The sequence below is a fragment of the Castanea sativa genome, chromosome 1, assembly GCF_040712315.1.
Source record: "Castanea sativa cultivar Marrone di Chiusa Pesio chromosome 1, ASM4071231v1".
Lineage (NCBI taxonomy): Eukaryota > Viridiplantae > Streptophyta > Magnoliopsida > Fagales > Fagaceae > Castanea > Castanea sativa.
The window spans coordinates 51,052,281-51,065,957 of NC_134013.1; the positions used below are offsets into that span (position 1 = coordinate 51,052,281).

A 13,677-nucleotide genomic window follows, 5' to 3' on the forward strand; every position below is an offset into this window, starting at 1 on the left:
TACGACCTTAATTCATTTTTGGCCAAAATGTCATTCTATATTGGGCGTATTGTAATTTTGTTTTTCTATACTACTATTTAAGGGGCTTCTCCTGTTTGGATTCCACATTTTTTTAGTTCAAAAATGCCCCTACAGTCTTATGTTTAAATAGAGACAAAACTAAAGGACAATCCGGTAAAAACTCATTTTTTAGTTCAAAGATGCCCCTACAGTTTTATGTTTAAGTAGAGACAAAACTAAAGGACAATCCTGTAAAAATGCAACTCCAACTCCCACTAAAATATTACCTAAAAAATAGGACTACTCTCCTATTAATTTTAAATTAATTTATTCACTTATAAATTAGATTTTTAAAATAAAAATCATATATGTATATAAAATAATTAAATACAGTTTTTTCCTACAAAATAAGACCACTAAAAGAGAAAAGTCTCATCCCACGCGCAAAGCGCGTGTGATGAGACTAGTTTTTTTTAAGAGCCTGTGTATTGTAAATTGGAATGATATATTGTAATAGATTTGGACCTAGGTACCACCAAAAAAAAAAAAAAAAGATTTAGACCTATAATGGCATAAATTAAAAATAACTTGGACCTACTTGACTGCATGTGAGCAATTACAATAGTGGTGCTAAAAACTTAGCTTTTAGCAACTCAAAACGTTATTTTATCTATTTTAACATTTTACCTTACAATACATTCAACATTAAAGATTTTATTATTTTACTAGGAAGATAATACCGAAAGACAGAGATATTACCAGCAGATCGGCGATTCCATCGGCCCTCAGATCGGAGAATCCATCAACCCTTAGATCCCGTGGTTGTCGTCAGTCATCACCTTCGGTATAATTTCTAGCCACCGTAGTGCTTCACCTTTCTCTCTAGAGGACCAAACGTGAAGCAATCGTGACTGTGAGTTATAGATTTTTGTTGTTTATTGAGGAAAGAGATTTTTTGTTGTTGATAGACGTGAGTTAGGTATTCACTTATTGTTTTTCTAATTTAAAACTGTTTTGACATTTCATCAAATAAAATTACAAATATTGACATGTTAGTCTAGGTGGTAGTTGATGTGGCAACAAACTTTTTTTTTTATTTAAGCCGTTTGACACATTTGACTTTTCCATCTAATAGATAACGGCAGAGATTAAATTAACACGACATTAAAAGGTTAGGGACCAACTTAACACAATTAAAAGATTAGAAACTAAATTGAAATCTGGTGTAAAGGATAGGGACCATTTATGTAGTTTACCATTTTTTTTTTAATCTATTTCTCTTTCTTTCTCTTCCTCTCCGTCTTTCTCTCTCTTCTTTGTAGCAATAACAACTAACAGGAACAACCACCCACAGCCATCACGCACAACCCACTACTAGCAAAACTAGTTGCCACAACCCATAGCCATAAACTCACCGTCCCAAAAAAATTCCATATCAAACCCACCTAAAACCTTTGCAACTATAATTTAAAAAAAAAAAAAAAAAATCCAACCACCATAAACCTGCATCCATACCACAACCACACCACCACCATCCACATCACAACCTACTGACCCAAATCAGCCAAAAACTACCACACAAACCATAACTCCACTGAAACCCAACCACACCAAAAGCTGATCAACGACCCACCATAACCACAAGCCACTGCCACAATCGTAACCACTCCCACCACCACCCTTACCACCTAGTAAAACGACCAAGCACAACCCCTACCCATCATCACACCCAACACTAACATAACAACCTAGCACCACCACTATCCCTGCCAAACTACCCCCAAAACCTAGCAAGCCACAACTCACAAAACCCATAACCCACCAAAAAAAATCTCCACCACAACCCAACAAACTCAAATGCCAGAACAACCCAAACCCAAGAATTCAAAACGTCAACACCAATCTTAACAACCACCACACGTCGTCGCACGCCAATCTCAAAGCCATTATCACCATTTTGCTATGAGAAGCAAGAAAGGATAGGAAGTAATAGAGGAGAGAGAGAACTGACTTGAGAGAGAGAGAGAAAGAGAAAGGAGAGAGTGAGGGAATGGAGAGAAAGTAAAAAACTAATTTAATATTGAGAGGGAGAAAGAGAAATAATATAATATTAGTAGTAGCTTACTACAATGAGTTGGTACTACTAGCAGTTTACTGTTACAGATTGGTAAATTTTTTTAAGTTTAGCACCATTAATGTTGGATGTTTTGGGGTGTTTAGAGTATTAAAATAGATATTTAACACCATTGATGTGGATGCTCTTAATTTCAAAACTTTATTTATTTCCACTTTATTTAAATATTCTTTTATTATTATTTATTTTCTTTTTATTTACTCTCTCTCTCTCTCCTACAAGCAAACATCACCTCTTACAACCAAAATCTCAACCCAACAACCACTGCCGCCGATAGGTAATGAGGAAAAAATCCATTGAAAGTGCTAGAATAAACTGGCTCGGCCTAAGAAAGAAGGCGGTATAAGATGTGAGAAATTTTAATTTGGCAATGTTGGCCAAGCAAGGATGGAGGTTGTTGCAAGATCAGAGTTCACTTCTTCACAAATGTTTTAAAGCCCAGTACTTTCCAAGAAGCAATTTTCTAATTGCTGGTGATGTTCCAAATAGTTCATACGTTTGGAAAAGTATTATTGCTGCTCAACCAATTCTAAAGAAAGGTTGCTGTTGGAGGGTGGGTGATGGATCTTCTATTAAGGTCACACAGGATAGGTGGATCACTAACTACCCAACAAACAGGGTGGTTCATCTCCCAGTTGCTGTGGATAGTGAGTGGAGGGTATCAGACCTTATTGACAAGGATTTACAATGGTGGGACTGTGGGTATATTGAATGGAACTTCCACAGTGAGGATGCGGCTGCCATCCTTCGTATCCCTTTGAGTAGAAGGCAAATTGTTGATTCCATTTTCTGGCTACATAATAAAAATGGAGTATACTCTGTAAGGTCAGGCTACCATGTTGCATGACAGATTATGGGGGAAGCCATTAATCAGGGAGAAAGCTCTTCGGCAGGAACAACAAATTCTATGTGGGCTAAGTTATGGAAGCTTAATGTTCCTAACAAAATAAAGGTCTTTGGTTGGAGAGTTTGTCACGATATACTTCCAACCAGGGAGAATTTAGTTCATCAAAAGGTTGTTGAGGATGCGAGCTGTGAACTTTGCCGGTGTGCTTCTGAATCAGTAGTTCATGTTTTGTAGGAGTGCAGGGTAGCACATGACGTCTGGGCTGGGGGTCCTAGTAGACTGCAAAAATGCACCCAAAGCCAGAGAGATATATTTCAGCTCTTTGAGGACTTGCTTGTTTGGCTTACAAAGGAAGAGTTTGAATTATTTCTGGTACAAGGATGGCTTATATGGAATCAGAGAAAAGCTGTGATTCATGAGGGAAGATTACAAGAACCTGCTAGGCTAAATAAAAGAGCTCATGATTATTTGGAGGAGTACCAATCTGCCCAAAACCAATTGCAAGTTTCTGCCACGTCTGGGAGGACAACTGAATGTAATTCACCTCACGATTTGAAGTACAAATTGAACTTTGATGCTGCCATATTTTCGGACCTAAATGCCTCGAGGTTTGGTGCAATTATTCGTAATGAGAGGGGCGAAGTCATGGCTGCATTATCTGCTAAGGGACCACTGGTTTATGGGAATGAGAAAGTTGAAGTTTTGGCATGCCGTAAAGCCCTGGAATTCGCTATTGATGCTGGATTTTCAGAGTTGGCGCCTGATGGGGATAATGCAAGTGTAATGAATTCTATTTCCTTCTCACAGGTAAACAGCTCTTGCCTTGGTCATATCTATGGGGACATACAATGTCTTACTGTTGGGTTGTAGAAGTTCACTGTTAGTACTGTCAAATGGAGTGCTAATTCTGCAGCACATAGTTTAGCCCGATTTGCTAGAGATGTTTCTGATGAGGTTGTATGGTTGGAGGAGCCCCCTCCCCTAATCCTTGAAGCTTTGTACTTTGACTCTGTTTAATAGTTGAATGAAGTTGAAGCCTTTTTCAAAAACAACCACTGCCGCCAAACCCACCACCCACCACCGCTGCACCACACACAGCAACCAACAAAATGACCCAATACCAAAACCTAGCCACCAATCCCAACCCACCAACCATTGAAACTACCACCACCAATCCCAACCTAGCAACCACCAAAACGACCCACCACCAATCCCAACCCAACAATTGATTCAACTCCACCAGCGAAACCTTGATACAGATTAAACTTCACCACTGAAACTGAAAACCCAACTACCACTGAAACGACCAATCATCGAAACCCAGCCACCAATTCAACTCTACCATCAAAGCTGAAACCCAGCTACCACCAAAATCCACCACTAATTCTAATCTAGAAACCACCGAAAAGACCCACCACTAAAAACTAGCCACTGATTGAACCCAACCAAAAATGTGAAGAGATAGAGAAGATAAATAAAGAGAATAGAGAGAGAAGAGGGAGAGTCATAAAAGAGATAGAGTGAGAGCTAATAAAATATGGGAATTTAAGTTTACCAACTATGAATAGTAATTAGTAAAAGTACCAAATTACTATAGTAGGTTGGTATAATTTTTTACATTTAATAATCCAATTTTTGCATGTTTTTAATGGTTTAGGTTGAAAATAGCAATTTGGAGGGCTTTATACCCCCGATGCTAATGCTTTAATGTTTTAAAATTCAGATTTATACTCTTGATGAACACTTAGCTTTTGGAAAAATGGCATTCCATCCATGCTTGGTATTATTAAATGTCATATAAGCACCCATAATACGAGTTTTTTAATAGCCCACAATCTTGAAGTTGATGATGTGCCAGAGGGAGACATATCACCACTTGCAAAATGGAATAACCCTCTCTATAATGAGTGTTAATGCCCTTTTTTGACAAAAGGGCCAACCACAGAAGAAATCCAACAATATAGAGAAGGTAAAAAAGGGAAACAATAAAGGGATGAGGAAACAAGCCCAGCAAGCTGAAATGACAAGATTGATGGCTGGCAAGCTCGCAAGAATAAAAAAGAGGTAAAGAAGAAGTAAACGGGCCGAGGAAGCCCAAATGATGAAGTAGTAAGCCCATGAGAATAAAAAAAAGTAAAGAAAAGGTAAATGGGTCGAGGAAGCCCGATAAATGAATTAATAAACTCAATGGGTCGGCTTAAAGGCTAATAAGCCCAAAAAGTAATGAGAGGTAAAGATGTGGTAATTGGGCCGAGGAAGTCTAAAGGATCTAGCAAAAAGCCTATGGGAGTAAAAGAGATAAAAAGGAAATAAACGGGCCGAGGAAGCCTGAGGAATGAAATAATGAAATGGGCTAGCATAGTAGAAATGTTGGCCAACAAAGCTCAAAAGAAGTAAAGATGTCAAAAGTGGGCCTAGGAAGCCCTAAGCACAAAATTGACAAAGTAGTGAGTTGGCACGGTAGGAACATCAGCCCACAAGTCCACAGGGTAACAAGAAGTAAAAAGAAAGGTAAAAGTTATAGCAGACACGACGAAGTGATATGATAGGATCAATAACCAAAAAGCCCTCGGACAGAGAAAAGGAAAACATAGGCTTTGTAGGAAGACAAGGGCTTTTACCCAAGCAACACCCAGCCCAAGAAAGGATAAGAGGCAGTGAACATGAGCCTAAAAGCCCACATATATTTCACACCACAAAAGATAAACACCAACCAGTACGTACAGTAGAATCAAACAAACACGAAGGCAACAAAAATAGTGTGAAGGCCAAAAAGAAACAAATTCAAATAGAGTGGAGCGTACGCAAAGGGCTAGGGCATCACCTACTTGTACCCAGCCAATACAGGGGAGGTGAGTCACAAGTTTCAAAGGGTGTGGTCTAGTGGTGGGGAGAAAGAGGGAGTCTATTTTGGGGTTCCCGCTTAAACTTCTTTGGGGAAAAATGTTCTGCCGAGATGACATTTCACCTAAAAGAGGTAAGTGTGGGCTTGGACCACTTGATGCATGCCATAGAGGAAGGTAATGGAGATGCTTAATCCTTATCTGGATGAGGGTAGTGAATAACAGAGAGAGGTAAGAAACAAGACAAGCAATTTTGTCTAGGAATGGGGAGTGGTGCAACCAACACATTCAAAGCAATGGTAGTGGCTGAGCAGTCGGTAGGCTAGTGGGCAATTTTGGAAGGACACCCATAAGGAGCCAAAAGCAATTGAGGGGTAAAATTGGTAAATCCCCCATGGAAAATAGTATTAAAAAGTGGTAGCTGTGAACAGTAAAAAAGGAGAGGGAGGAACAAGAGATGGAAGGAAGGAGAGGTAGAAATGGAAATAAAAGAGAGAAAAGAAAATTTTATACAAAAAATTAGAGAGATTTAAGAGGTAGGAGTAGAGTCATGCATTAATAGATTACCCTTTTCTCCCCCTCTTAGCAGACCCATTCTTTGAGAGATTGAGAATTGAAGCTTAAACCATTTAGGCCATTTTTCCATCGTGTGTAACTTCTATGGCAGAAGCCTTCCTTGAGATTACTTACATTGGGAATTGGTTTCCTTATTGGACTCGCTTTTGTTGAGAAGTTAAGTCTAATTTTTTGGCAGGCAAGTTCCATTTTTCGTTATTAATGCTTATTGGGTGATTAGTTCACCGTTCAGTTATTAAACTATCTACTGTAGCGTTATTTCCATTGGTTGTATTATTCTGCTATACCTTTATTAAGCTACCTTCCTTTATTTCCTTGTTAATATCATTTATCTTGTATTATAGTTATTCTGCTGTATTGTATTCCTGCTATAACATCTGTAACAGCTGTTCCTGTTGTGGAAATGTCGTACACTCAGTATGCGATGTTTTTGCCTGAACACGTTTATATTGGGATGGCTAGACTTGTGTACAAATTGGCCTCAGGCGTACTCTGTTTAGGCCAACCCCAACTCTCTTACCTCAGACCCACAAGCCGTAGTACAACATGAGAAATCAAAGCCCAACAACACAAAAAGGCCCACCATAGTGAGAAAATGACACTGTTACTCAATACAAACATAGCTTCAAGTAAAAAATCAAGACAATTTCCCTATCCTTCCAAATGACCTTTCCTAAAACTTTCCCCATTTCTCCTAATCTTTTCCCATAATTTTTACATATGTTCACAAAATTTTCAAAATGTGATCTTATAAAAGGAATTTCATACATGATTTGTCGATTTGTAGAGCTTTCACATGGATTGTTAAGAGTTAAAACCCTAGTGACATTGCCTAATCACATTTATGAGAAGAACCAAAGTTCAAAATCACCTTTCTCATTGTTGTAACTATCAAATTATATATATTACATTTTAAATGCAAACTACTTTATTAAATTTTTGTATTTAAGTTATTCTAATTCTAACATATCTTTTTTTTTCCTGAACAAGCAAAATGAATAATTTTTCTTTTGTTTTTTCCTCAAGTATTATTATTTCCACGCCAACCCACAAGTCTTAACAACAAAGTTAGTTAACCACTGTCTAGTGTAGGGGTGGCAATTTGTGTTTGTATGTCGGGTTCGTGTTGTGTTAACTCATGAGAATCTGACTATATGGGTTAACACTAACTCGGCATGTTTATTAAACGGGTTAAGATTTCTCAACCTTAATATAACCTATTTATCAAATAGGTCAATCGTGTGACTTAATTATCAAAATGAAAAAAAAAGAAAAGTATTAACCAAATTGAATTATAAAAAACCAAAAAAATAAATATTTTAATATAAAATTCAGAACTAACAAGTAATTGCATCACAAATAATTATTTAAAACTAAAGCATATCTCAATATCACAAATAATCAATTATAATATGTCAAAGAAAATAAACCATAGCAATTAATAAGTTTATATATCTAGGATTTAATGGGAATATTAAAATTTTGTCATTTAATTAAATGAGCCAAATAATTGAAATGGGTTTCTTGAATTAGATACTAACTCAACCTATTTATTAATCGGATAAATTATGTTATCCCAAATATGATATTAACTCTTAAGTTCGCAACTCATTACCTGGTAATTTAGTTGGCTGTTCGTGTCCTTAGTCCAGATTTAAAATACCGTAAATAAAAAGCAATGAACTCAAAACACGAGTCAAGACTCAAGACTAGCGGCAGCAGAGAGAGCGAGTGTGTGTCAAAAAGAAGAGAGAGATATCATCAGAGAGAGGAAAAATAAACTCAGATTAGAGAGGAGAATACGGTACCTCAGCCGATTCTCTTAGATTCGACGGGGGTGCGATGCCAAGCCACCGGCGGAAGGGATTGACCAGTGGAAAAGGAAAAATGAGATTATGCAAATTGCTGAGGCAGAGCTAAGAGAGAGAAACGGTATCGGATGTGTTGTTAATTTGTTGATATGTTGGTGTTGGGGGCAAAGTTAAAGTTTTCAGGCTGCCATTTTTTCCCAAAATATTGGGCTGATGAAAGCAAGTACTCAGAGAGCTCTTGCCCTGTTGGACCAATGCTGCCTGAGCCTTACCATGACGCATGTAAAGCAAATCCAATCCCATCTCACTGTTTCAGGCACCCTTTTAGACCCTCATGCCGCTACCAAGATCATCTCCTTCTGTGCAGTGTCCAACCATGGAGACTTGAACCACGCCTATCAACTTTTTCACCATTTACCCAATCCATCCAAACTCATTTGGAACACCATGGTCAGAGCTTTTGCCGAGAAAAATGAACCCATTAAAGCTGTGTGTCTTTATAAGAAAATGCTTCACATTGGCTTCTTGCCCAACAACTATACTTTCTCTTTTCTCCTTAAAGCCTGTGCTCACCTCTCTGATATCTCATTGGGTACAATTTTCCATGCCCAAGTCGTCAGGCTTGGCTGGGAATCATATGACTTTGTGCAGAACGGGTTGATCCATTTGTACGCGACTTGTGACTGCATGGAATCAGCTCGTAAGTTGTTTGATACGAGTGTGAACCGGGATGTCATTACGTGGACTGCTTTGATTAATGGCTATGTAAAATCGGGACTAGTTGTGGTTGCACGGGAACTGTTTGATCAAATGCCTGTGAAGAATACTGTTTCTTGGAGTGCGATGATAACTGGGTATGCACAAGTTGGTTTGTTCAAAGAGGCTTTGGAGCTCTTTAATGATATGCAGGTTTCTGGGTTTCGGCCTAATCATGCTGGCATTGTGGGTGCACTCACTGCGTGTGCTTTTCTTGGCGCACTGGATCAGGGAAGGTGGATACATGCATATGTGGATAGAAATGGGATGGAATTAGATAGAGTTTTGGGCACTGCTCTTATTGACATGTACGCAAAATGCGGGTGCATTGAAACTGCTCGTAGTGTATTTGATGAGATGCCAAATGTGAATAGAGATGTTTATGCTTTTACTTCTTTGATTTCAGGCCTAGCAAATCATGGTCAGAGTGGTAGTGCGATAGAGTTGTTTGTTAGGATGAAGAACGAAGGAGTTTTTCCTAATGAAGTAACATTTATATGTGTATTAAGTGCATGCAGTCGAATGGGGTTGGTGGATGAAGGTTTGAGAATTTTTACTAGCATGAGTGAGGAGTATGGGATGGAGCCAGGGGTCCAACACTATGGCTGTTTGGTAGATCTCTTAGGAAGAGCTGGGATGCTAGAAGAGGCAAAGAAGGTGGTGAGAGAGATGCCCATGGAACCAGACTCCTATGTTTTGGGTGCATTGCTCAATGCTTGTAGAGTTAATGGAGATGTTGAGTTGGGTAAAGAAACGGTTGAGCACTTGATTCATCAGAGTCTAGACCATGGTGGGGTTCATGTTCTTCTTTCCAACATGTATGCTTCCGCTAACCAATGGGATGGTGTCGCAAAGGTAAGAAAGGGAATGGAAGAGAAAAGGGTACAAAAGCTTCCCGGATGCAGCTTGATTGAAGTGGATGGTGTGGTTTGTGAATTTGTAGCTGGAGATAGGTCGCATGCGCTTATGGAGGAGATCATGTTAATGTTGCTTGCAATTGACACCCGCCTCAAGTTTTCTCGGCATGATGATGACAACGATGATGGCATTGACTGTGATAAGATAAATGAATAAATCAACTTCTATATGAGAATTGGTGTATACACAGCTCAGCTGCCAATAAGGTAGCAAGCTCTTGAGAAATTCAAACCAATTGAAATCTTTCTCTCTAGTGTGATAGTTAGTTTGCTTAGTTCTTTCATACCCATATTTGCTGGAATGAAGAAACTTCTCCATAGAAAATAAGGCCATGGAGACTTATTCAGTTATTTGATATTGAAAATTACTTATGAACAAAAATTTTAAAAGAAAGGGGTTGTGAATTTGAAGTTAAAGGACATTTGGGAATCTGTAGATGATGCGTCATTGTTTTATTGGAGGGCGTAAATAAGGGATTGGGATATTCAGACATTGAATCCTTATTATAATTAATTAAATTTGAATTTTATCCTCTTACTAGGACTAAAGTATACTTTTTGAAAACACAAGGGAGACTTTCATCTGAAAGAATTTGTTAAAATCACTTATTTTTTGTCTCACATTAACAAATAATAAGTTGGCCAAACAGATAATGAGAGGCTTAAAAAAGGGTCAATATCCTTTACTGAAGTGGTTGTCTTTGTAAATAGTTGCATTATAATTGATTAGAGCTATTTTTGGCTAAGATCTTAGATCATTCGCATCACCTCATGCAAAATTTTGTCTATTTTAGCATAACATCCTATTTTTTTCTATTTTATATACTCACTTTTCAAAACATCTCACATCAGATTATCTATTTTACACTATATTTCATTAAATATTAATTTTTATTGATTTTTTAAAGGGGGAACTGGAGAGCAAGGTCTTCACTCCCTTAATTTTCAAGGTGTTAGTTTGCAACCCTGGATGCAGCAGAGAATGGACCCAACATTGCTTGGAAATTATCCTGATCAGCAGTACAGGAACCAAGCCATGTTGGCTACTGGCATGCAGTACCTAGGAAGTGCATATCTCCTAAGACATCAAGTTATGCAATTTCAGCAGCCTTTACAGTGTCTTCAACAGCCAGGGAGCCATACTTCACTCATGCAGCAGCAGCAGCAACAAAAGCAACAACAACAACAACAACAACAACAACAAGCAGTTCATCTTAATATCCTGCAGGTGCAAACCCAAGTTTTATCAGAGAACATGCCGCAGCACCTTATACAGCAATCACTAAACAACCAACAAGAGGATCAGGCATGGCAACAGCAACATACCTATCAGAATGCACTTCATATTCGAAGTGATCAGCTGCATCAGAGGCTGCAGTCAAATGTACATTCTTCATCTTTTGTGAAGGCAGGCTTCATGGATCCAAGTACGAAGTTCTCAAAATTTATTAGCCCTAGACAAAACATGGTCAGTTCACTTTGTCCTGAAGGGAGTAGCAATATTTTGAACTTCTCCAGAGTTGGTCAGTCCATGCTAGCTGAGCAGTTACCCCAACGATCATGGGCTCCAAAGTATTCACATTCACAGGTCGATGCTTTTGCCAACTCAATGTCACACTCACCTTATCCTGGGAAAGATGCTACTGAAGAGCCAGAAATTTGTAACTCTGATTCTCAGAATCCACTCCTTGTGGTGTTCATGTTGATTCATCTGGACTTCTACTCCATGCCACTGTGTCTACTTTTGCTACATCAGTTGATGCTGATGTGTCCTCAATGCCGTTAGGGGATACTGGATTTCAGAATTCTCTGTACAGTTCAGTGCAAGTCTCCTCTGAGTTATTGAATAGTGCAGGGCAAGTTGATCCACCAACCCCATCCCAGACTTTTGTCAAGGTATGAGCTGCAAGCTATTTGGGTTTTTCAATTTATTATTACTATTGCTTGCTTAATAGTCTTGACTAGATGATGCACTGTTTTTGTATAGGTTTATAAATCAGGGTCGGTTGGGTGCTCACTAGACATCTCCCAGTTCAGCAGCTATAATGAGCTGCAAGAGAAGCTGGCGCAGATGTTTGGAATTGAGGGAAAGTTTGAAGACCCTCTTAGATTAGGCTAGTAGCTTGTATTTGTTGACAGGGAAAATGATGTGCTTCTCCTTGGAGACAACCCATGGGAGTAGGTATTTAAATGGATAGCCCTTTGATTAGAGTATTTACAAGGGATAGCCCTTTGATTAGATGCTTTTGAAGGTTTCTCTCTCTCTCTCTCTCTCTCTCTCTCTCTCTCTCTATGTGGTTTTAGCCTTAATCTATTAAATGGTTTGAAAATGGTTTTTGTTAAATTTGGGGTTTCTTGTGACAACATTGAGGTTGTGAATGAACCGCTTTTCCCCATTCTCTTTCTCCATGATCTCCTTGAAAAGGCATAGTAAAACTTGTTTAGTGATGGGTCTAGATTCTCTGTAGAGTTGAAGGCATTCCCACCAACATTCCCCTCTCCAAAAAAAAAAAAATCAATGCCATTGCTTCTACTCAGAACTTGGGTGAAAATTCTTTCTTTGTTATTGCATTCTGATGAGCTTATTAAATTTTATTGATGCCTCTTTGAGAGAGTTGGGTTTAAGGATTTCAAGAAATCACTTTATTATATTTGTTTATCAACAATTTTTTAGATTTCATTTCCCTTCTCCTCTTGGTTATATATATGTTATCTACGAATGTACTTTTTAATGATATAGAACAGAATAAAATGATTGCCATGGCCATGGTTTCTCAGAACAGTCTGGCAAGACCTATTTCTGCGCACTCACTACAAATGACTGTGTGCAGGGCGTGCGTCAATAATGTTTGGTATATCAAGATAATTTCACCTGAGGGTGTCCATAATGGGAGAGCAAGCAGTTGAATACTTCAGCCCACAAGGTGATCAAAGGCTGAATAGCAGTAGTGGTGAAGCTCAAGACCTTGTCTCAGGGCTACCATCTCTTGGCATGCTCAAGGACTGAGGTTGAGGTTAATATAAAAGCATATTATATATATTCCCTTGTTCTAGTTTCACTCGCTGATAAATCCAAATATTGGATGTACTAGTTTTGGTGTGTGACACTGCCTATTTGCCTTTGTTTGGCTCGCAAATATGTTGTATAACCTCTTTTTCTAAGACTATAGTATTAATGGGTTTGACTCTTATGGAGAAAAATATAAGTTCACTACCTAGATAAGAAAATTAGAACTATTGAATTTCTAGCACATTGAAACCTGCGTCTTAAAATCATGCTGGTGGTATTGCTTTCATGCAAGTAGCATTTGACACTCAAGTTTGCTGCATTTAGTTTGTCCTTGTTAATGTGGATACCATCACTTAAGGCGCCACACTCTACACATGAGACACTGCATTTTATTATGGATATAAATGTGGATTCAGTTGTAGATTGAACCAGTCGCCTAAAGAATATAAGTGTAGCGCGAGGGAGACCTTAACTATTTTTATCTAGGTTTCTCTGTCACTACTGGGAACACAAGTGACATAGTAAAAAGGTTCCTTGATACAACAGTTATAAGTTATAACTAATTATTTATTTGTTTATTTTTCAAAAAACCTTACAAGTATACATAGAACTAAAACAAAAGTGTGAAAGAATAATAAAAAACAAATGATAGAGATCCTGATGTGACCCAATATGGACCCCATGACCTTGGTGGTGGAGGGAACTATGGAGGTTTGAAAAGCGATTTCAATTGTAATTGTTAAGGCCTTTCAAGGGTGCCTTTAAAACAAGGCAGCATTGTGT

At 38.3% G+C, this 13,677-nt stretch overlaps 3 protein-coding genes across 3 annotated transcripts; all 3 read left to right on the forward strand.

Annotated features, from left to right (window-relative positions):
• The first annotated feature begins 2,504 nt into the window (after nt 1–2,504).
• LOC142629133 (uncharacterized) lies at nt 2,505–3,998 on the forward strand. The gene is made up of 3 exons (XM_075803117.1): nt 2,505–2,954; nt 3,216–3,788; nt 3,852–3,998. The coding sequence occupies exons 1-3, from the start codon at nt 2,505–2,507 to the stop codon at nt 3,996–3,998; spliced, it is 1,170 nt and encodes a 389-aa protein (XP_075659232.1).
• A 4,090-nt stretch (nt 3,999–8,088) lies between these two features.
• Nucleotides 8,089–13,091, forward strand: LOC142644023 (pentatricopeptide repeat-containing protein At5g66520-like). The gene is made up of 4 exons (XM_075818714.1): nt 8,089–10,091; nt 10,793–11,780; nt 11,872–12,136; nt 12,716–13,091. The coding sequence occupies exon 1, from the start codon at nt 8,425–8,427 to the stop codon at nt 10,039–10,041; it is 1,617 nt and encodes a 538-aa protein (XP_075674829.1). The 5' UTR covers nt 8,089–8,424; the 3' UTR covers nt 10,042–10,091; nt 10,793–11,780; nt 11,872–12,136; nt 12,716–13,091.
• On the forward strand, nt 11,140–12,003 carry LOC142629137 (auxin response factor 8-like). Its single transcript, XM_075803122.1, has 3 exons — nt 11,140–11,545; nt 11,641–11,780; nt 11,872–12,003. The coding sequence occupies exons 1-3, from the start codon at nt 11,140–11,142 to the stop codon at nt 12,001–12,003; spliced, it is 678 nt and encodes a 225-aa protein (XP_075659237.1).
• Nucleotides 13,092–13,677: the final 586 nt, after the last annotated feature.